Genomic DNA, 23,924 nt, shown 5'->3' with positions numbered 1-23,924 from the left:
TTTCTCATAATTCTTTTTATATTACAGATGATGAGTAAAACTGTGAAAATAAACTGAAAATGACATGATATTTCCTAAGTAGTTAATTTCACATGTATACATAGACACATATAAATATAGCCACTTAGCCTCAGTTTAGACTTTCTCTATAATTCAGGGTGATTTGTACATAACCACAGAAATATTTGTCTAAAAACCTCAAAGTCAGTATCAAGACCATTTGTGCAATATCATAAATGTCTGGGATTATCATAGAAAAATGCAAAGACTACAACAAGATATTTACCAACTATAATTTTTTTCAATGTTCAAATTTGGAAAAGAGAGTTTAGACTTACATACTAGTATACAAGTGGTAAGATTAAAGAAGGATCTATCCCAAAATTTCAGATGTTATAAATACCCTTAAGCATCAAAAAAAAGCAGCCCTTGTTAGAAACTAACTTTGCATGCATAATTAATGTGGGCACCACATTCCTACTTCACAACCAGAAGAGAAATTGAATTCAGGTGTTTGGTGAACATATGGGGGATTTACTGTGAATTTATGACCTGTGATTTGAGTGTAAAACCCCAAGATACTTGCTGATAAAACTTAATGAACCTTGCGCAGAGGAGCTATTTTTATTTGTAGTTTGATAATTGATACATTTCTTGGTTTAACCCTCCCACCCTTCTCCATTCCTCATAAGTCTTCCAGCCTGAGAGACAGAGCCATAGTGAATAGCCACAGTCTTTTTAGCCAGCTTGGTCTCATGCTTAACTAATTTGAAAGTTCACAGTTTGCTTTTCTGTGACATTTTATTCTGTTCTTTCCCTTCTCTCTTAATTTAGCGATTAATACTTTTTCACAAACTGTACAGGTGATACAGGTGACAGGAGGCACACCATGTGCTTTGAACAGGTACCGTGGGAGAAAGTGCAAACGCTTTCACAGGGGGTGACATCAATTTACTATTTCTTAAGAAAGCAAAGATAAAGGCATAATACTGCTCATCATTAAAATTTAGACAAATCCATTGCCATTTAAAGGTTTTTTCTCCAAGAAGAAACACTTCAAGGGGCAGGAACCTGCCACACATATCCTGACCATGTCTCTCTGCTTCAATGTTTTTATCTAGGATTTTACCAAGAATGCTCCTGATTTGAGAGCCAGGAGAAAAATATTCTAAAAAAAAAAACAAAAAACAAAAGCAAATGACAAGTGTTCCATTTTAACATACAGGGTGTAATGGGTTTAATGAGAAACCTGTGTTTGCTCACTAATTTACAGCAATTAAGAACTCAGTTCTGACATCTGTAGATTAGAACTATTTATCTAGAGATCAGGCATATTTTATGGAATTGCTAATCATTATAGAAAAATATCTAAGTGGGAAGCAGGTTGTTTACCTACCTCTCTGAATGGTGTCAATATCTGGTAGTTCTGTATCATAGGATCCCTTTTTAGTTCAGTGACATTTATCCCCCCAATGCTTTAGTCATCCCAGTTCAAGAACTTGTTTGTATCCACTTTGTCATGCTGACAGTCTGTCTGTTTTGAAAGGATTACAACTCTGTACATCCATGGATGACATCACAGTAAGACATTGCTTAATGATCTGAGACGCTGGTGGTCACTGCTGGCTGCCTGTTACTAAGGCTTCATGACAGGTCTGCCCTACATCTGTTTCTCCCGGAGTCACTTTTTGCCTACTCCAGTCCTGGTGTCTGCTTTAAATGACATCCATGAAATAGCTGAAGTTTGGACTTAACCATTGGTACAAGTAAAATAACCCAGATTATTTTTTTCCCAGGATACAAGAAGAATTAGTAATTGGGCAAGGAAGGAAAAAGTGCTCTCATTTTTCTCCAGTGAAGATGAAACAATGTTCTTGGAAAGTGGGTTTTTTACTAATGGGCTGGATCTTGAGTTCTTCCATTTGTGGAACTTTGAAGGAAGTCAGTAAAGAGATAAATTTTTCTTAAATGAGGGGACTGAAGTGCAAGAACCTCCTGTGAAGATTGAGTTGTTACCCAAGGACATCATCAAGGCTTGGAAAAGTCAGGGTTGAAGAAAATAGGATCTTTGAGTATAAGTGAATTGAGTCTTGGAAGCTTTAACCTACCATCTTCTCCTTTCTATGTGGGCTGAGATGCAGACCATGATGATGTTTCTTAAGTTGCAGGACTTTGAATGCTGGCTGGTGAAAGAGAAAAGATTTTCTTAAGCAGAGAGCTTGGCAGCTAGCAGAACTATAGAATTTTTTTTTGCCCTGTGATGTGTACATGGGAAAACTGTCAGAGTGATAGAAATGTATCAATAGGAAAAAGCTTTTTTTTTTTTTTTTTTTTTTTTGGAGTGTGGTATTGCATTATTTCCAGGATTGCTGATACAATTTGGAAATTAACTTTTTGAATTTTTTTTTAATTGGGAAAAGAATAAAGTCCCTTTTTCATCTGCAGTAATTGGATACCAAGTGCAGGTGTGAAATTCACTAGCATTTGGAATAGAATTTTGTACATAGGCCAAAAAGTAAATTGCTAGGGCTGAGAAGTAGATAGCAAAAAGAAAATGGCCAAATGATATAAGCTGATATGGTTAACAAAAAATCTTTACCATGTACCTGTGCTTTTGTAAGTAGTGGATTTGAAGGGGCATCTTTTAAGTCCTGAGCTCTTGGCAAACTAAGTAAATCAAATGTTAATGGGGATTACCTTTTTGTGAGTTGTGTGTTTGACCCAGATCCCAGCAGGTCATCAATCTCTGCCAGAAAGAGATACCAGTAATGAGCCTTTGAGTTCAGTTTTACCGAATCACCTGGTTGGCAGGTATATTTTCACCAGGCTCCAGGAAAGCACTCACATTCTTGCCTTGGTCTCTCAGGAGGCTGACTTTCAGAGATCACAGAGCCCTAGTGAGGTGTTTTGGGTGCAGTAGTGGGGAGGTCAACAAAAGGTATCACCCTAAGCAATTGAATAGATTTCCATGGGACATTCTTGACTATAGACTGGTATTCACTGGAAAGCACATTTGATTGGTTTCATGTATTAAGATCTGGCAGTGAGCATTTTTCAGTTACATCTTCTGCAATAGTATTTACTTTGCGCAATTTTCCCCAGAGGCCAGAACTTTGCAGTGACTAATTCTATAAATGATCATGGTAAAACTCGCTCGTAAAATGTGATGCCTGTCTTTGATTCCACTCTTCTAACAACATGCTTTTGCAACAAGCAGCATTTGTTTGGTTCCACTTGTGGGCAGGGCCTATGTGTTTCTAGGACATTAGGGCCACCTTACATCCATCCATACTTTATTTCCTTGAATTTAACAAGAATGTACAGCCCCCATAATGCTGTTTAAAGTGATGGGGTGGTAGTATTGGTGTGGGGGCCGTCTGAGGAGGGAGGTCTAGAACGTTTATTGCTGCAGTGCTGTCACATAGCAAATTGCCTAACCTAGTGGCCTCTAATAACAAGCATTGATTTTTTGCTCAGACATCTACAGAGAGGCTAGGAGTTGGCTGATCTAGGCCAGGCTCCACTGGGCTTGACTTTAAGCTGCAGGTTGGATTCATATTCACTCCATGTGTCTCTTAGACTGTGGGCATGTTCTTGTTATGGTAGAAGTCAGGAGCACAAAGAATACACCCAGCATACAATCAGCTTCAAACCCCTTTTGTGTCACATCCACAAACATCCTGTTGGCCAAAACAAGTCACATGGCCAAGGCCAACAACAATGGAGTGTTCGTTTTCTTTTGCTACAAAACAAAGTAACACAAACTTTGCAGCTTAAAATAACACCTATTGATTATATCACAGTGTCTGTGGGCCTGGAGTTCCAGCATGACTGAGCTGGATCCTTTGCTCAGGGTCTCCCTCAGGGTGCAATCAAGGAGTCAGCCAGACTGGGTTCTCACATAGAGGCTTCTACTAGGGAAATATCAGCTTCCCTGCTTCCATCATTGTTGACAGCATTCTGTTCCATGCAGGGATTCTTGGCTCCTTGCGACTTCAGTACCAGCAAGGAGAGAGACAGAGGCAAGCAAGAGGGACACCACGATTGTAACCACAAACACTGCGTGATCACTGCTGCATTTCTCATTGGTTAGAAGCAAGTGCACAGCAAACCACCATGGCACACATTTAGCTAGGTAACAAACCCGCACATCCTGCACATGTATCCTGGCACTTAAAATCAAATTAAATCTTAAAAAAAGCAAGTGTGGGTTCTGTCCACATTCAAGGGTAGAGGAGTGCATAAAGGTGTGAACCCCAGAAGGTGTGGACATTAGGGCCACCTTAAATCCATCCATCACAAATATTTGCTGATCAACTTGTTCTGCCACAGGGAAGTGACATACAAGATATGTACATGTTGAATGGCTATGATGAAGGCACAAACCTAAGAGAGAAAAGCCCATACACATGCCGATTCTGGTAAACTCTGTAAGTCAGTATTTGGGTCAGGGGACAATTACAGGTGAACTGAAAGGAAGAGATGAACATGGGCTGGAGTAGTGAGGAAAGGCTGCAAGGAAGTGGATTGATGTCTTAGACTTACTGGTAGAATTTGGAAAGATGGAAGGGAAAGAAGAGGGTATTAAAGAAAGAAAAACCTGAGCGACTGTATTTTCCTCTCTTCTTTGGCAGCTTTTCTTCTCCTGTACCAGAGTTTATAATCATCTCTGCCTTCTGAACAATGTGGAGAGCCTGCCACAATTCATTTCCTCCTCCTGTCTACCTTCTCTCTTCCTTTTTTCCCCCCTGCTATGGGAAGCATAATGTATACCGAGACCACCTTACTTTAAAAAAAGAGTGGTTACTTCTCCCTTCCATTGAATTCTGGATCTTAAAACTAATCTCTTCCAGGTTTCCAGATTCCTTTTGCATAATTAAAAATGCAAATGTTTAAGTATTTTTAATCCATGAAGAATTAATCAGTCACATCACAAACTCCTCTCTTTCAGCATATACTCCTCTGAATAGATAGGTGAGACTTCAAGCCTGCAAGGAAGGATACCCAGGTTCAGGCTTAGGCAGCTCGGAAGGAGGGGACAGTTTAGGAGAAACAAGACTATCTGGACAGTGCCTGGTTATCAGTTTTAACATATTTTGGGGGACTGTTACTAGAGGACCACCAGCCTTATTATTTTGGTGCAATAAAAGTAAATAGCCTGGAGAAGCGACAGATAAAATAGGCAGTGTCTGCAGAATGTGAACCAGTGGTTACAGGCTAGCCACCAATGGACAAAATTGTTATTTGGCTTACCTAGAATTTCAAAAGTAAAGTAAGTGAACATTTTAAATATGGGAGAGAAAACTGTCTTTCTAGCTTCTCTTAAATAAGAAGCAACACCAGGCCAGCATCCCTTCATGGCAGTAGTCTACTAACTGCAGGCATTATCTTCAGAGTGTTGTCCATATACCTGCGGTATGTTCTGAATTCGTATACGTATAAGTTCTTGGGCCCTGCACTAGACTGACTCAGAATTTCTCAAGGCAAGCCTTGGCAATCAGTATTTTTTAACAAGCTCTCTGAATGGTTCTCATATACACAGTGCATATAGATGAGAACCGCTGTTGTAAGGTTTCTGTTCCCTCTCATCATACCTAAGGAAGTGGTTGAGTTGGCATGCCTGTGGGGCACAGGTGCGGGGCAGGCTTCAGTGATTCCCTGCAGATAGGCTCATTGCTCCTTTTAGCCTGAATGGGTATCCTTAGCCACATTCAGGAAGCACATAGAAGTATACAATTTGAAGATGTAGAAGCCTTGTACACCGCATGGTCTGCCTCTGACATCAAAGACTGCAATCCCCATAGTAATTATGGACATTCCATATAATTCAGGGTCACATAGTTCTGTGCACGCTGGGCTAGGAATCTCTGTAGTGTGTGATCCTAGGTACCCTTCCTTAAACCTGTCAGGAAAAAACAACAAAAACCAAAACCCAGATCATTACTGAACCAAAAGCAAACCCTCTTCACTTAGTTAGAACGTGAAATTAAGTTCCAGTTGGGTACAAAGCCAATGTGTTGGCGGAGGCTGAGTGTTGGTATTGGACTAAAACTGTCTTATAGCTGTCTGTGTGGATGTTTTATACAGAAAGTATCTCTCTGTTCCTCTCAGCATCCCTGTGTAGATCCCACTCATGTGGACTATCTGTAAATTAGGATTTCTGACTCTTCATTAAGGGTTTTATTGTCTCACCCATCTGATCAACTTGGATGGTATTTTTATTATATTTCTCACACAAAAAAATCATGACCAACTTTAAGTTGGCAGTGAACCTAAATATAAGTTGATTAGGATGTGTAGGGATGAGTCACTATTGCTAATGAATATTTAAAATTTCCTTTAGCTTTCTTGGCAGAAGAGTTCACCAAGAACTTTAAAAGTCCAAATTTGAATTATTGGCTCATTATAGACTGGCCAGAGAGACAGAACTGAGCAATTGTAATGGTTTCATCTCTCAAAGCCAGAATTTCACCTTCAGACTGCCAATTGTTGTTCCCCAAGGGGGCTTGACGGTCTTCCAGTCTTTGGAAATCATCATCAATCATGAAAACCATTGCAGCCTGTTTTCCAACTTCAGCCATTAAGTGGTTTTGCCAGTCTTAGACAAGTCAGCCAGCTTTCTCTAGAGTATTGGGAGAGAAAGAGCAGAGGAAAAGGGGGTGAAACCAAAGGTCTCCCTAGCTCCCCAGATTTGGAAACAAGGGCAGAAGTGACTTCCAGAACTTATCTTTTGCTGTGAAAAACACCAGTGTCACCAGAATTTAACATTGAGGATACTCGGTCAACTCCCTTTGTCGGGAAAACAGACTTTCAGTGAATTGCAAATAGTAGGAGGTCAGTTTTTATCAATGGTTTCAACTTCATGATCCTAATAATTATGGGCTTAAAACTCTCTGTGCTGCATGAAAATAACAGAAGAATACTTCTGGTTAGATTTGTAAAATACTTTGTCAGTCAAACCTCCTATAATCCTCCCATGAAAGCTATAAAGTATGCCAGGAACAAAAAAGCACAGGTGGAAAAATGACAGTGAGATTCAGGAATGCCCACTTTCCTGTCTCTTTTGTCTTATGAAGGTAACCATCCTCACTCATGCCTACACCATTACGGTTTCACATAAAGAACAGAGTGCTTTTTAGATTGGACAGTGCAACAATATAGGACACTATATATTTTTAAAGCCAGTAGGAATAACAACCTGCCTGTCTCAAAAGTGTGGAGGGACATTTTGAAGTGACGTGGACTGAAGCCTTGTGTCGTCGTCAATCAGCCCAATTTACAGACCTGTTCACCTTTAATGTTCCAGGCCAATCAGTTCAGATTTGTCAGAAGAAAAGCAAAGAAAGACAAGCCTTTATTGACTGAGAAAATAATCAAATTGAATGTATTGACAGTATATTCTAGAAGCTCTAGTGAAATTGATACATGAAGGTACAGGGACCCCTCCCAATATGTTAAATGATGAAAGACTATTGCATATTTTTAGAAGATGTTAACATGATGATCCTGTACATGAACATGTTCAATTTTAGATGCTTAAACCTTTGGGATTCTTCAAAATATGTAGAATTATATGTAGACTTATGTCCGTTTGAGAATTTTATGTACTCTACTGTGACAGAATTTCTCTTTCCAAGCTACCTCTCACAAATCACATCACCTAGGAGGGGTGCAGCCAGCAGAACCCTGGCACACACTGAGTAACCAGGGCAACATGCTTTTGTGAAGAGACCTGATCTTCCGAATAGCTTTGCAGCTTTCCATTCTGCTAGCAGCTTGGAGGGTATATATGATAAGAAGAAGATGTGGTTCTTGTCCTCAAGAAGTCCGACATTCTATTGTGGAGGCAGTAGATGCCTGATGGGCTTGAATAGCTTTCCTGTTGAAATGAGAGAGTTCCCTGACTCCCCTCACAGGACATGCAGCAGGGGTGTGTGGCTCGTCTATTTGACTGCTGTGCGTGCCCAAACCCCTTAGGGGAGGGGGAGCATGCAGATGCGCAGGTACGGGAGCCGGGGTTCCAGCCCCACGGTAGTGTCTGGGTGTGGGTGCCTGCAGCTCCTGAAGCTCCAGTGGGCATGTTGCAGTGCTCTTTTAGCTCTCCCATCTGCAGATGGCTTAAGTGTTAACCAGCCCGGTGCCCCCTTGGTACCCAGGCCCTTGTCTGGCATCCAGGAAAAATCAGGTCCCACACAGTCTTGAAAGATGGTGAATGTGGAGATTTTGTTGGGTGATGGAGGTGGCTCTCAGTGGGATGGATGGGAAGCTGGAAAGGGGATGGGGTGGGAAGATGATCTTCCCCTGGAGTTTGGCCATCCAGTGGCCCAGTCTCCTCTCCAGCCATCCCCCGCCAAACTCCTCTTGACATTCAGATGCTCCTTCTCGTCTCCCTTCTCTGCCGCACCATTCTGCCACTCTTCTGCCCTTCTGTTTGTCTGTTCATGGAGCCTGGGGTTTGCAGTTTATATGGGTGCAGGATAGGGGGGTGTGGTGGGCCAAAAAGGCAACTTTTGGGTGCAAAAACAGGAATGCCTGTTCCCATTTAGGGTTATGGGTTTCCAGACTTCTGAGGTTGGGACCTTTGCTGAGGAACCGCCCTCTCCTACCCAGTATTTCCCTGTCTCCCGTCCACGTCACTGATAGGATGAAACTTACTGCTTTAGTGAATGGCATAGACCAAAAGTGCTGTGAGATTTATGATTGATTTAATTTTGGTCATCAATCTCTATTACTCTTGCGAAAATACTCTTTTTAAAGTTTGTATTTTACAAATGAAGAGCTTTGGAGCCTGATACATGTTTTACAAAGTGATATGCATGGCATAGTGAAATGAGGGTTGGACTGGGAGCCAGAAAATCTGGATTTTGGTCTCACTTTCCCCACTGGCCAGCTGGGAGATCCCCAGACAAACCACTTATCTTCTTTAAATGTCAGTTACTACATTTGTAAACGTGTGCGTAGGTGGGTGGGTGGGTGGGTGTGTGAAATACTACCTTCTGCACCTATCTTATAAGGTATTTCTGAGAATAAAACAAAATTCAATCCTATACAAAAAGAAGGCCGTATTGTTATTAACTAACTGGTTAAATCAAACTACCACTTGAACTTATTTTTTAAATGTTTTTCATTTTTGCTGTGAGAATTGCATTTTATTTATAGACCCCTGATGACTCATAAATAGGAACCTCGTATTATGAAAATATTGCTGTGCATTTGTGCAGCTATATTTCCTGGTGTCCTGTCACTTGATTATTACAACTCAGATATTTAGAGTAAAATTATTATCTCTACTTCATATATTTAAAAAACTTCAGCTTAGAAACATTAAGTACGTTAGTCTAAGAAGGTACAGAAGCTAGGACCAGACCCTGTTGTTTCTGACTTTTAATGCAATGTCCTTTCCAAAAAAACTTCCCTGCCAACACCTTGCCAGATTCAGAAAGGAAATGAAGCTTTTAAAGAACAGTGCAAAAAAAAAAGAATATCTAAAAGTATTGTTTACCCTCTTGAATATCTGTCTAAAATACCTCAGTAAGCCTTAATCCTAAAACCAAAATGAAAACATATTTTAAATGCCCACATATTGTTTTAAAAATTCACTTTCTCTTAAATGGCGTCATTTCACAGCAAGTTGCCATGTTTTGCTAGCAACTGCAGTTCACAGATAATATTTCTGAAGGGTATTCACTGCTGCCTCATCTCTCTTTCAGTAACAGATCAACTCCTAGCAACCATGATCGGATACAGCGTCTGAGGCAAGAATTTCAGCAAGCAAAGCAAGATGAAGATGTAGAAGATCGTCGGCGGACCTATAGTTTTGAGCAACCCTGGGTAAGTAATTGGTTCTTCAGCACGGTGAATGGTCCTACAACTTCCCTGCAGCAAAGGCCACTAAGCTATGACCTCAATGCTCTATGAAACGAGACAAGATGGAGCCAAATTCCTTTGACCTTTAACATATTGACCTTTTCCTCATTTCCATCTGGGTTTCATCATTGCTAATTTCATTTTATATCTTGTTCCACCATCTGTCCATTGCCTAATAGGTTTCACTAGCCTTATGACAAGACGTAGCAAAAGTATTCTCACTCTCAACTAAGCATTTTTTTAATTTAGTGAATATTTTTCTATAGATACATATTCTCAGAATCAGAGCCAAAATTAATTTGTTCAACACTTCTCCATTGTGCCTGTAATATACAAAGTACAGTGTTTAGTAATTCTTTTTTTTAAAGAGATGAGGTCTCGCTTTGTCACACAGGCTGGAGTGCGGTGGTGCGATCATAGCTCACTGCAGCCCCAAACTCCTAGGCTTAGGCAAACCTCCTACCTCAGCCACCAGAGTAGCTGGACTATAGGCAAGTGCCATCACACCTGGCTAATTTTTTAGTTTTTTGTAGAGACTGAGTCTCACTATGTTGGCCAGGCTGGTCTCGAATTCCTAGGCTCAAGTGATCCTTATTCTTCAGTCTCCCAAAGTGTCAGGATTACAGTTGTGAACCACTGTGCCAGGTCTAGTAATTCTTGATTCTTTAATCTTTTGCACCCCCCTTGTGTGTTTGTTGAATCCATCTTATTCCAGTTCATCCCTCACATAGCCACCAGAGTGAAAAAACTTCAGATGGCTTTTTCAATGCCAGAACTGTGTTCTGATCTTGTGTCTCACCCTAGAGATGACAGCACTTCTGAGAGTGGAGGTGTTGGGGCAGATTTTTTGAGATGATGGGGAGTTTGAAGAATCTCTTTGGGAGACTTGAGAGTGAGTCTGTTAGAGGTGAATAAATAAGCTGCTTAAGGTAAGAAACTCTAGCATGGGGTATTAGGAAGTCCAGGCAGCATGGTAATTTGACCTAACCGGCAGTGCTTAGAAGACTGGGAATAGAAGGAATAAATTTGTGGATTAATTCTTTAGTGGGGGTTGGAAGATAGACGTGGCAGAAAGCCAAGGCAGGTGCTGGAGTCCTACCAAGGATACTGGGGAAGCATCGTGTGGTCCAGGTGGGGTGGCAAGTATAGCTCAAGGAAGGATTAGCCTCACAGCCTAGCAGTGTGCAAGAGGGCTCAGGATCTAGGGGTTCTCAAGCCTAGGAAGTTGTGGTCAAAACAGTGTATTTTTTGGACTCTAGGATCTTGGAAGTAGAGGCGATAGTTCAGACGATGTTGAGGTCTAAGGCCTGCCATCTTTGCACGTGAGTTACAGAAGTAGAGCGGAGATTGGTGTCCATAAAGTTGACAAGTTCAGTTCAGACAAAGTGTTGGGAATATCATTTACTAGATATTTGGAAGAGTAGGAAAGGAGGAAGAATGGTGTTATAAAAGGCTGGAGGCCAGGCATGGTGGCTCATACCATCACCCCAACACTTTGGGAGGCCAAGGCAGGAGCATTGCTCGAGCCCAGGAGTTTGAGACCAGCTTGGGCAACATAGGGAGACCCCATCTCTACAAAAAAAAAAGTTTTTAATTACCCGGATGTGGTGGCACATGCCTGTGGTCCCAGCTACTCAGGAGGCTGAGTTGGGAGGATTGTTTGAACCTGGGAGGTTGGGACTGCAGTGAGACCCTGGCTCAAAAAAAAAAAAAAAAAAAAAAAAAAGAGGCTTGACATTACAAAAAAAAAAGGAACATTTGATTTGAGGAAGGGTAAACTACCCAGCTGATGTGGAACTGAGAGGTTGGTTATGTTGAAGGGAGGGGGAGATTAAAGGTAGAAATGTAGGAAGAGCCTTCAATGCTAGATTGAAAGTTTGAAGAGAAATAGTGCTAGGAAAGAACACTGGCCCAGTAGCCAGGTGGCCTGGCTCTCCCGGCCTCAGTTTTCGTATCTCTCAACCAAGATTAGAATAAATGATTGCAGGCCAGGCACAATGGCTTGTGCCTGTAATCCCAGCACTTTGCGAGGTCAAGGTGGGCTAATCACTTGAGGCCAGGTTTTCGAGACCAGCCTGGACAACATGATGAAACCCCATCTCTACTAAAAATACAAAAATTATCCAGTCCTGGTGGCACATGCCTGTAATCCAGGCTACTCGGGAGGCTGAGGCAGAAGAATCACTTGAACCCGGGAGGCAGAGGTTACAGTGAGCCAAGATTGCACCACTGTCCTCCAGCCTGGACGACAGAGCGAGACTCTGAATCAAAAAAAAGAAAAGAAAGAATAAATGATTGGATGTCAGTTACTAAACCCTTGGATGAAATGAAAGTTTAAGAAGAAGCTAAATGTAAAGCAGATGCAAGTAGAACCCCTCTAGTTGACTATAGAGGCTGGATCCTGTTAGCTGCTGCTGAAGATCAGAGCTTCTCAAAGTGTGGTCCACAGAACAGCACCTTTAGCATCACCTAGAAACTTGTTAGGAATACATATTCTTGGGCCCTGCATTGACCCTACTAGATGTAAACCTCTACGGGTGGGGCCCAGGAATCTGTATTTTAATGAGCCTTCCAACTCATTCTGAAACAAGTTCAACTTTGAGAATCACTGTTCTAAAGTCTAGACGATCTCTGAGGTCCTTTTTGGTCCTGAAACCCAATACTCACAATATATTACTCTACATAAAGCAAGAAACCTATAAATGCTGCTCATTAAGGGATTTAGTGACCAAATTAGGGTTTGAGGAAGATTAATTTTGTGGAGGAAAGGCAAAGAGGAAAAAATGGGAGAAGCAGTACTCCTGTTGGCCCTTAAACAACATGGGGGTTGGAGGACCATCCCCCTTCCTCCTCACACACACCATCAGAAATCCCCATGCAACTTCTGACTTCCCGAAAACTTAACTACTGCACTAATATCGCACTGTTGAACAGAAACCTTACCAATAACATAGACAGTTGATTAACACACACTCTGTACATTTTATGTATTATATGCTGTATTCTTACAGTAATATAAACTAGAAAGAAGATGTTGTTAAGAAAATCATAAAGAAGAGAACATACATTTCCTTTTCATTAAATGGAAGTGGATCATCATAAAGATCTTCTCCATTGTCTTCAGATTGAATAGGCAAGGGAGGAGGAGAAAGGAGTAAGTCTTGTCTCAGGGTGGCAGAGGTGGAAGAAACTGTGTATCAGCGGACCCTCAAAGTTCAAACTCATGGTGTTCAAGGGTCAACTGTAGTTTGAAGAGCTTTAACTTAGTTCAGGTGAGGAAGATGGGGCAACTGGCAATGTGGGATCAGCATCCAGGTGTAAAAGCACGTCATGAAATCAATTCTTGCCTAACTTTGGGAGGTTATAACACAAGTTCCCTGAAAAATCTCTAATTGTCTTCTGCAACAATATTACTATTAATGGCATTTTTCTAAGGTATTTAGTTCATTTTCCTAGATGATCAAGTAAATTGAGTCATTCCCATGTAGCAACATGACAGAATTATGTTAATCTGCTTATATTGTTTGGCATAATTGACTCAATCCATTCCTACTACATTTCTTGAAACAGGATTCTTTTGTGATGTGTGATAAATACATTCTTAACTATGTATATTTACACAAAGAGGCTGAAAAGAGTAATGAGCATGGTGTCAAGCTGAAGGAGAAAACAGCAGCTGAATATGGAAATAGTTAACACACATGCACACAGTTCCAACCTGGCACAGCCCCGCCTGAGCTTATCATTCTCCATACCATGCCATGAGGAGCAGTGTTCGCCATTTGACTTTGCCTGGGAATGTGGATTCCAAACCAGCATCTTGACATTTACTCTTTAACTAATTACTTAATTCATCAAATTCATTGAGTTCTTACTATGTCCCAGGCATTGTGGTTGGTACGGGAGAACAAAGATCGAAAAGAAAAAATGCCCTCAGAACTCTCCAGTAGAACTGATAAAAAATAAAGGAATACTTGGTACCATATAGCAGAGGTAGGCTAGGGGTGTGCATGGGGTGTTGAGAACCACGGAGCTGTGAGGACCACATCAGTGTGCGGTGGTCAGAAAAGGCTTGAAAGAACCCCTCTTTGAAATTGGAATGTATTTTAAATATATAACAGAGAAGCAGACATATGTCTTTGAGAACTCAGATTGCTGAGTTTATTTCTGGTTTCTGACATTGTATCCACATGCAAGACCTCCAGGTTTGTTTGAGGCTAAATGAGTATTTCCTACTGCTTAGTATCTAGATGTTTTTCATTGGGAAAAGTGAAAATGATTTGAAATTCGTTTTGGTTTCTTTATAAGATTTTAACTTTGAATGGGAACAGTGAATAGGCTGGAATGCATTTCTATGTTATCTACTTAATATGAACAATCATGTTAGGGAAAATGTTTGAAAAAATCTTGTACATTTGGAAACTCAACTACTGAAGGTCATGGACCAAATTATTGTATATCAAAATGCCATAGCAACTTCAGACAGACAACTTGGCTTGTATTAGCATTTCCGGTAATGAGTGAGCAGGGAATTATTTGGATGACAGGCTGATTACCTTAGAAATGGAATAATTTCCTAAATTATGGGTCACAAGTTGACCTTTTCTTTTTTTTTTTTTTTCATTTTCAAGCAACTGAGATCTTGCTCTATTTTACTGATCATGTAAATGAGCTTAAAGTGACTGGAATTCTACTTAGTGTATTAATTTTCATACCAATTCTTATGGTTACCTTAGGAAGAGCTGCTCAGTTGTTTAAAATGTAGCTTGGTCTATGGTTTTAATTATCTGTTTTACAAAATGAGCTTTTTGCATCTTGGAATCCTTCTCTTCTCTTATGTATTCTGACCTTGAAGGGTCACTGTATTTGGAAGGGATAGGACCATGATCTCATTCTTTGGAATGGTTTGTAATCATTTTAGTTTTAAGGAACCGCAAACTCACCTTCAAGCTGTGTGTGCAACTGAGCCCATATTAGTTGAAATTGTCATGCTTGTTAGAAATGCCCACACACAAAGTGCAGCCAGATGTGTCATAGAGAAAAATATGTAAGCCAGTTACTTTACATACAGAGCAGGATGCTGCGGAAAATTCATCCAAGTAGCCCTTTCAATCCACCTATTTTGAAAATGTTCTCTATAAGCTCTAGCAGTACAGAATGCACCTGTTCCTGGGCCTTTGTTCAAAATAATGTCTGGGCCTGAGGGAGCTGATTTGTGGCACAAAAGGTCTTTAGATGAGCAGAGGCCCAGAAAATTTCCTTAGCTCCATAATTGAAGTGAATTCTCTCCCAAGTTGAGCAAGAGAAGAAGAAAAAGCAACTTCTTCCTCACGTAGTGCCAGGTGCAACATAAATAAAGCAGCAAGTTGCTTTAAATCTTTCTTAAGATAATGGAACAATAGGTGAGGTTAGGGTTATTATCACAGAGCTTCGATATGGACAGGACTTAGTGTTGCTTTTAAAAGAACTAAATTGCAGGCTGCAGACGTAAGTACAGTATGCCGTAAAAACTTTGCAGATACCTGAGTGTTGCCCACAAGGAGATTTGCTGGCTGAGACGATTGATAGATGGGATAATGGAGCCTTTAATAATAGCTGTATTGCTAAATCCTTTCCATCCCAGGTTGGGAGTGACTGAAAGTAGTTTAGTCCTTCAGGTAGAAAATTGATACTCTGCAATGTGAATATCCTCTTCTCCCTCAAGCTTGCTTGTTTCCTAGCTGTCCGTCATTCAATGAATAACAAAATCTGTCCTTTTCTCCCTTTTCCTGTTTCAGACTTTAATAGCTCTCCCTGCCCTCTTAGGGCTCTGCCTGCTTTAATTGGCAAGGCAATCATAGCACACAGCCACTCTGTACCACTAGATTGCCTCCCTGTGCCTGGGCAATTTCAGAAAATGGTGGTTTTCCTTTCGTTTCCATCTTTTTTAAGACTTAAAAAGTATCTGCTGTCATTTTCTCCTAGCGGCCTCCATGCCTTGACTCAAAAAATGCTGCCTTGGTTGACAGCCTTGAAATGAATATGACCCTAGCTCTAGTTGGGTGGAAATCACCTCCCATAGAAATAGACCTGGAGGGCCGGGCACGGTGGCTCACGCCTATAATCCCAGCACTTTGGGAGGCCCAGGTGGGTGGATCCCGAGGTCAGGAGTTCGAGACCAGCCTGGCCAACATGGTGAAACCCCGTCTCTACTAAAAATACAAAAATTAGCCGGGCGTGGTGGCAAGCGCCTGTAATCCCAGCTACTCAGGAGGCTGAGGCGGGAGAATCGCTTGAACCCGGGAGGCTAAGGTGGCAGTGAGCCGAGATCACGCCATTGCACTCTAACCTGGCGACAAGAGCAAGACTCCATCTCAAAAAAAAAAAAGAAAGAAAGAAAGAAATAGACCTGGAGATAAGCCATCTGCAGAGAGGTGCCCGTCACACATGGAGAGAGCCTCTGTACTGTCGCAAAGTCAGCACTTTATTCTGCCCTGTGACCTGTCCCTCAGCCAAAGGCTCTGTGACTCATGGCCATGCTATGCTCAGAAGCCTTGTGTGGTAGGAACTCCTGAAGCTACCTTGGGTTGCCATTAGCCCAGATACTAAAGTGCCTGGCTTGTTTTGTAGAGCAACCTTTTTATTTTCAGTGTTCCTATTGCTTCAGATGGGGGCAGGGATAAAAGATCTAAGCACTGGTGTGAAAGATGAGGTGAAGACAAATACAATTAAGACCAAAACATTCATTTCTAAAAGCTTCATGAGGGAAACGGGTGTGCTTTGCAGTCTTTTCAGCCATTACTCACATCCTTAGGAGCAATTAAGCTTTTCAACATTCAAGACCCACAAGAGTTCAGTCAATTACATAATTATGGCACGTGTGGGTGGGTGCGGAAGGCTGGGAAGGCAGGATGGGTAGACAAAAGTTAACGTTGTTTTGATTAAAAGTTGTACATAAGTCTACTGAAGAAAATAATTACCAATATTAGCACTGGCCACTTTTCAACAGAGTCAACAGTTAACACTCTTCACATGATTTAATGGCATAAAAATGATTTCTGCTCCCTACCAAATCTTTAAATTGCTATTCTTATCAGAATGTGGAATTCCTATTAGGGTCACAGCTCATGTGAATTGCTAAAGTAAGGATTGTGAATCTCAAAGGAATGTCATTAGTCTTTTTGTCATCAGCATCATTCTCACCATCATCTTCATCACAGGTTTTCATCCAAAGTGCCTGAATGTTTTGTATTTTATTTTTTGTTTTCTATATGTGCCCTTGGACATACGAAATTTTGCAGATTTTTATCATTCATAATTTAAGGAGAAAATCTGCTCAAAGTGATCCTTTATAAAAATATTACGTGTATGTGGATATATATATATACACGTGCACACCCACACATACTTACACAGTATTTTCCTTATCTATAAGAAGAAAAGTGATAGATTATTTGAAATTATTGAATATTCTATGTATATGTCAATATAACAATGATTTTATTTCATAAGTGGCAGCACACTCGCATATTAAGCTGTCAAAGTCTTACAATATTACCTAGTTCTAATTAGTACTGAAACTTTGTACTGTGGATATTCATGTTTGTTCTTTATTAACTGTCTATTAAATATTTCGTTTTGTATTTTCATTTTTTTCTATTCTTATTTTGAAGCAATGATTTTATTTAATTAAGAGAAATGCTTAAAGACTTAATTCATAAAACACCGTATGAGACCATTACAAGCATGTAATCTCCAGCACTTTGGGAGGCAAAGGTGGGAGGATCACTTGAGATCAGGAGTTCAAGACCAGCCTGGGCAACACAGCAAGACCCTGCCTCTACAAAAATTAAAAAGAAAAAAAAAATTAACCAGGCATGGTGGTGCATACCTGTAGTCCTGGCTACTGAGGACAGCTTGAGCCCAGGAGTTTGAGGCTGCAGTGAGCTGTAATTGCACCACTGTACTCCAGCCTTGGCAACAGAGCAAGATTCTGACTCTAAAATAAAAACAAAAAATGTTTTAAAAAAAAACTGTGGAAAATATTTTTTTATATTTTACCCTACTAAATGATACCAACATTGTATAGCTTCCTCAAGCTTGAATTATTATCCGTTTATAATCTATGAGAAAGACAAGTACTTTGTAGTCCACTTACAAAAAAAAAATACATATTTTTCACTTGTGATTTTAAACATAGGCCATGAAGAGATTCACATATCATGGCTCTCCAGCATCCTGTGTAATATATACTCGTGTGTTTATTTCCATCTTACAATCTCTATTGTTATTATGGCTCTGGCAGCCGTGGTTTTTTTTTTTTATTGAAAAGGTCATTGCTTGTAACCAATTTCATCACAGGGTTATTTGTAATTTGCACTGTTAGAACAGAGCTTCGCCTTGTTCTCTGGTGAATCTCCAGAGTTATTACAATTATGCCTACGCAGGTATTTCCCTATGTGGGTGTTACTTTGTTGCTGCAGTTGTTGATGATATTTTATTTGAAAACATACACTTCTCTGTGAGGTTACAAATTACCTCTTTTCTTCACTTTATTTTTGTGCTTGGACTCAGATACATTATTTTGTTCCTGCCATAGGGATTGAAGCCACGGTGTGTAAAATTCCAGATTGCCATTGTAATACTGTTCATCCAGCTTTTGTTTTTAAGAGGTCTTCATTTAAACTGTGAATTAGAGGGGTGATTTTTATTCAGGCCAAGTGTCAAACTTGCCGGGATGAACTTATTTAGTTGTTGCTCTGGGCTGGTCGTGTATGCAATCTTCCTTGAAATATGTGACCTGTTAGAGAGTTTTATCTTAAAGATAAGAGTGATTCTCTTTAGTAACCCACCCTTTTGCAAGTTCTAAAAAGAGAAATGGAGTAAACTATTAATGGTGAAAGCCAATGTTTATGTTTCTTCCTGGTGAGCATGATAGTATGAAATATGTCAGTTTGCTGATCCCAAACTCATTCACTCCTTTTAAGTTTTCAGACCCCATATGCTGATAATGTCATCATTGGAATGTATCCAGATCCAACTAGATACTTGTAGCTGATAAAGTTTGAGGCGAACAGTGTCAGAAAACACACAGCAGAGAAAACAAGTCCTTCAACTTCTTTTTTCTCTGTCAGAAGCAAATTTTCAGGCCTATGGGAGAAACAACTTAAAAATACACCTGAAATTTCTACAAGACCTTGCAATTTCCCTTCACATCTCCACAAGCAGCTTGTCACAGAACAGCACGAGCTTAAAAAGCTGGTTACTAAATCCTGCTGCAGAATGCCAGATCTTTCAAGACTGTTTGACACATGCATATAGTTTACACTGAGTGAAAAGGAAAGGAAAATGTGGTTCTTTTGAGGGTGTAAAGGAAATGGTGTAGTGTTTTCTTTCTGTCCAGTGGTTTATCTCAAGCTTCCCATTGCTCACCGTGACAAGAAAACAGCTCAGTTTCCTTTTTGGCCAGCCTCATCAAGTGTAATGGAAGAAAATGTCTGTCTCTTTTAATGCAGTTGATGAACAATTGTTTGCATAAGCAGAACTCGCTCAGCGAAGTGTTTTTCTTGCTGAAGGCCTCACTGATGTGTTATTTGAACGGTGTTGTGAAGCAGGTCTCTGAATACACATTTGTTCCAGTGAGTGTGGTTATAAAGCCCCTAGTAGAGACTGGGGTATTGTAAAGCCTAATCTCCTCACACATTATTTTTGTATCGGGATATTTTTAATATGCTCACTAACTAAGCCCATATGCTTTGAAATGTTTGTCCTGTATATTGCTTCATTACTGCTTATCAACAAGTAAGGTTGTGCTGGCTTTGCAGAAAGAGAACAATAGATGATGCTTGATTTCTTTCTGTGCTGGCCAAAGCCAACCATAGGAGCCATTCTTTTGGTAACAAGGCTACCTCTTATCTTACAGCTCTCCAAATGAATGCTCAGACTCTGTTGTTTTAGAAAATCATTATCAGGGCAAAGTCTACCATTAGCTTTCAACTCTAAAAGAAAATCAATAACTTGTTTCTAACAGACATTCCTCACTCAGACTATGCCTGTTGCACAACGTTGCATAACAGAGGGGGAACTGAGGGTGGCGAGTACTGAAAAGGATCACTTAAGGGCCCTACTGCTGATGCTGTGACAAACCATTGGGATGTTTCATAAATGTAGAGGCACCATTGTCTATTTTGAGCACAGCTACTTTTATTTCAAAAGGCCAGATCTAGAAGGTAAGCTAACCATTGTCAGTGAGAAATTGAAGCATCCCAGAAACCTGATCTATACCATGCGGTATACACGTTCAGTAATCTGATTTCGGTGAGAAGCACCAATCACCAGATGACTTGCTGACCAAAGTATGTTTGTTTTTTCTTTTCTTTCTTTTCATTTTTCCTTTTTTTTTTTTTTTCTTTTTTTGAGACAGGGTCTTGCACCATCACCCAGGCTGGAGTGCAATGGCACGGTCATGGCTTACTGCAGCCTCAATCTCCTAGGCTCAAGCGGTCCTCCTGTCTCAGCTTCCCAAGTAGCTGGGATCACAGACATGTGCCACTGCACCTGACTAATTTTTAAAAATTTTTGTGGAGATAGGGTCTCACTGTGGTGCCCAGGCTGATCTTGAACTCCTGAAATAGAGTGCTAACCAAAGTATTTAGTTAGGAGGATTGAAGTGTTCTCTATAGGGGATGATTAACCTAGGTAAATTGCCATTTCCTAATAACTAAGGTAAAATGCATTACCTAATAACCAATTTAAGTAGCGATTAGCTTTTGGGTTTGTTCTTTTGATAGGCATTTCTGTTCCCTGTTTGGCTGCCATCTGTGGATTGCAGGAGACCTGTTGATACCTAGTTTAAACTAATCTTGGCTTAAAATTTCACTGTCATCCTGTAGTAAAAAGGGAATCAGCTATACTGTATCCTGCTGTAAAACTAAAATATATACCTACCCCCCAAAATTCATCAACATGGCCACCTCACAGGTGTGCACTCCTGGACTTTCCCTCTTTTGAGAGTTGTAGCAAATTTTTATTTATTTATTTATTTTTTGGCATTAACATCTTCTAGTTTTTGGAAGAGCCTCATTCTTATTGTATCTGCTCTGTGTATTCTGGAGAGAGGTAAATGGTGTCTTATGTCAGCATTTACCAAGCCTCATTAAAAAGACTAGACGCTGGGTTTACTGGCTTACACCTGTAATCTCAGCACTTTGGGAGGCTGAGGCAGGATTGCTTGAGGCCAGGACAACATAGGGAAACCCCATCTCTACCAAAAAAACAAAAAACAAATTAGCCAGACATGGTGGCCTGTGCTTGTAATCCCGGTTACTCGGGAGACTGAGGTGGGAGGATCACTTGAGCCCAGGAGTTCAAGGCTGCAGTGAGCCATGATTGCACTACTGCACTCCTGCTTGGGTGACAGAGTGAGATCCCATCTCTTAAAAAAAAAAAATTAGAGAAGACTAGAAAGTCTGATCTCTTCAATTTAAACCACATGCCAAAGCCAAAATCACAGTTTAAGAAAATTGAGTGTTTGTGGGCTCATAAGAGCAAATATATGTATGCCACTTTTCTCAAAGAAACAATTTTGAAAAACAAATCACAGAATTTTCAAAATTTTCAAAGTCAATTCATAAGAATTGAAATGGAGTCAACCAGTTGTGTGATCTGTACAGATCTTTCTGGTTAACGATGTGCTTGTATTTTCCTCTTCCAGCCGAACGCACGGCCGGCGACGCAGAGCGGGCGGCACTCGGTGTCCGTGGAGGTGCAGATGCAGCGGCAGCGGCAGGAGGAGCGCGAGAGCTCCCAGCAGGCCCAGCGCCAGTACAGCTCTCTGCCTCGGTATGAGGACGCTTGGCCGAGCCTCCAGATCCCCCCGGCCCTTTAAGATCCCCCGCCCTTTGGGAACGCGCTCCTTCCCAAGTCACTGGGGCCTCTCCAGCTTGCCCCTGGTAGCAACAGAGGAACCAATAAATGTCCAGTGGCTACTGTTCCTTAGCGTGGGGGGCTGTCATACTGCGAGGCCAGGGGAAATGCCCACTGCAGGAGATGCCAGTATTTTCACCCACAAACTCCCTAAAAAAGTGAAGCGACTCATGTACTGGCTTCTTAGTATTGGCTCTCCTGCTTCCTGTGTGGACAAGACAGTATCTTCATCTGAAAAATGGGAAGATAACCCTTATTTGGCTTAGCACATATGGTAATTAGAATAAATGATACTTCATAAATCCAGAGCTCCATAAAAGGATCGAGAGTCAGTGCTGCATACGCCGTGGTTGTGTGGGATCCCTGGTCCCAAACCTCACTCTCTTACTGTCCCATCATCACTGCTCTCACCCATGTTTAACTTTAGAGGGTCTCAGGGATGTTGAGCTTGTTAGCTGGGAACCAAGCAAGAAACCCTTACTTGCCTGCTCCCCAGGGGAGACGCCTTGGCCCAGTTCTCCGACAAAGGCCTGCAAGGGTCTCAGGGTGACTGAGTGCCAGTACATTGAAATAGTAACTATTTTTCCATCAAAGTTTTTCTTCCAGGCATAGTAAAGAATAAAAATGTTGAAAAACATTCAGCTTTTTAAACTTCCCAAAACAGGTGACTCCTGTAGTCACAATTCTTATAGGCATTTGTTGCTGTATTTCAAAATCAGGTGACAAAGACATATTTTAAGTGGGAAAAGATTCATTTGCCATGTTGATATCAGGTAGACTTTTGACTTTGAGCAAAACAGTTTTAGGGAGTTAGGAGACAAATGCTTATCTTGACTGACCAATGTAGAGTGATCTTGATCAATTTCTAATAAAGATGAGTCCTGGCCAGGCACGGTGGCTCAGGTCTGTAATCCCAGCACTTTGGGAGGCTGAGGCAGGCAGATCATTTGAGCCCAGGAGTTCGAGACCAGCCTGGGCAACATGGCAAAACACTATCTCCATAAAACAATACAAAAATTAGCCGGGCTTGGTGGCACATGCCTGTAATCCCAGCTCCATGGGAGGCTGAGATGGGAGGATCGCTTGAGCCTGGGAAGCAGAGGTTACAGTGAGCTGAGATCACACCACTGCATTTGCCTGGGTGACAGAGCAAGACCCTGTTTCGAAAAGATGAATTTCTTTACATGTTAAATAATCACTGTAACAACCACAACGGACTTCACCACATGGATACAGGTCAGCCAAGGGGACATGGATATGAATGAGTCTCCATGGGGATAAGTGCCATCTATTGTAGCAGTTTATTCATTCAGTTGTTCTTTTTCAATCCATAAGGCTATATATAACCCCTTTGAGTACTAAATTATTTTTTCCTTTAAAGAGGAGAATTGCCAGGTTCTTTAGCCTGCTGTAGGTAAGAGTCATTAAAGTTTTGGTCTTTATAGGACCTTTGAGATAATCTTATCTTACAAGGAAACAGCTCAGAGTAAGTAAATTTCCCCCAGCTCACACAGCCAGCAAGTCATTTTGCCAGCATTCAAACCTGAATCTGCCCATGCCCTAAACCATGATTTTATAAGGCCCGTTGCTATCAAGGGCTTCTGTTCCCAAATTTTTTGAGACAGAGTCTTGTTCTGTTGCCCAGGCTGGAGTGCAGTGGTGCGACCTTGGCTCACTGCAACCTCCATCTCCCAGACTCAAGCAATTCTCATGCCTTAGCCTCCCAAGTAGCTGGGGTTACAGGCGTGCGCCACCTCGCCTGGCTAATTTTTGTATCTTTAGTAGAGAAGGGGTTTGCCATGTTGTCCAGGCTGGTTTCGAACCCCTGGCCTCAAGTGATCTGCCCACCTTAGCCCCCCAAAGTGCTGGGATTACAGGTGTGAGCCACCACACCTGGCCCCAAATTTGGGATATTAACAGGTGCAAAGTTCCCCTCAGTGCTCTCCTGCCCTCAGCATTTAGAAGGAGGTCACTGTGTGAATCAACCCAGTGAATCAAATGCCTAAGCACTTGAAGAATTAGACATCAAGGTTCGTCCGTGTAAAATCCACCCTATCCCCCACTCCGCTACCCCCCTGCCCCCTCCCCACTGCCCTCCAGTCTGTGTGGCTGCATTCCATCGGAAGGGTGAGCTGACAGTGTGGACGAATTGG

The 23,924-nt window shown here is 41.2% G+C and overlaps 1 protein-coding gene across 24 annotated transcripts in view; it reads left to right on the top strand.

Annotated features, from left to right (window-relative positions):
• The window catches only part of PARD3 (par-3 family cell polarity regulator), a 708,800-nt gene that overhangs the window by 677,084 nt on the left and 7,792 nt on the right, over positions 1–23,924 (top strand). For all 24 annotated transcript variants that reach the window (XM_001145290.7, XM_001144818.7, XM_001144902.7 and 21 more), the window contains 2 exons: positions 9,711–9,831; positions 21,560–21,687. In XM_001145290.7, coding sequence (XP_001145290.6) covers positions 9,711–9,831; positions 21,560–21,687 — 249 coding nt within the window. The remainder of the gene's footprint in view (positions 1–9,710; positions 9,832–21,559; positions 21,688–23,924) is intronic.

Source organism: Pan troglodytes, chromosome 8 (assembly GCF_028858775.2).
Source record: "Pan troglodytes isolate AG18354 chromosome 8, NHGRI_mPanTro3-v2.0_pri, whole genome shotgun sequence".
Classification (NCBI taxonomy): Eukaryota; Metazoa; Chordata; class Mammalia; order Primates; family Hominidae; genus Pan; species Pan troglodytes.
The sequence above is the reverse complement of the archived record's forward strand: the minus strand, read 5'-3'. Positions and strand labels throughout refer to the sequence as shown.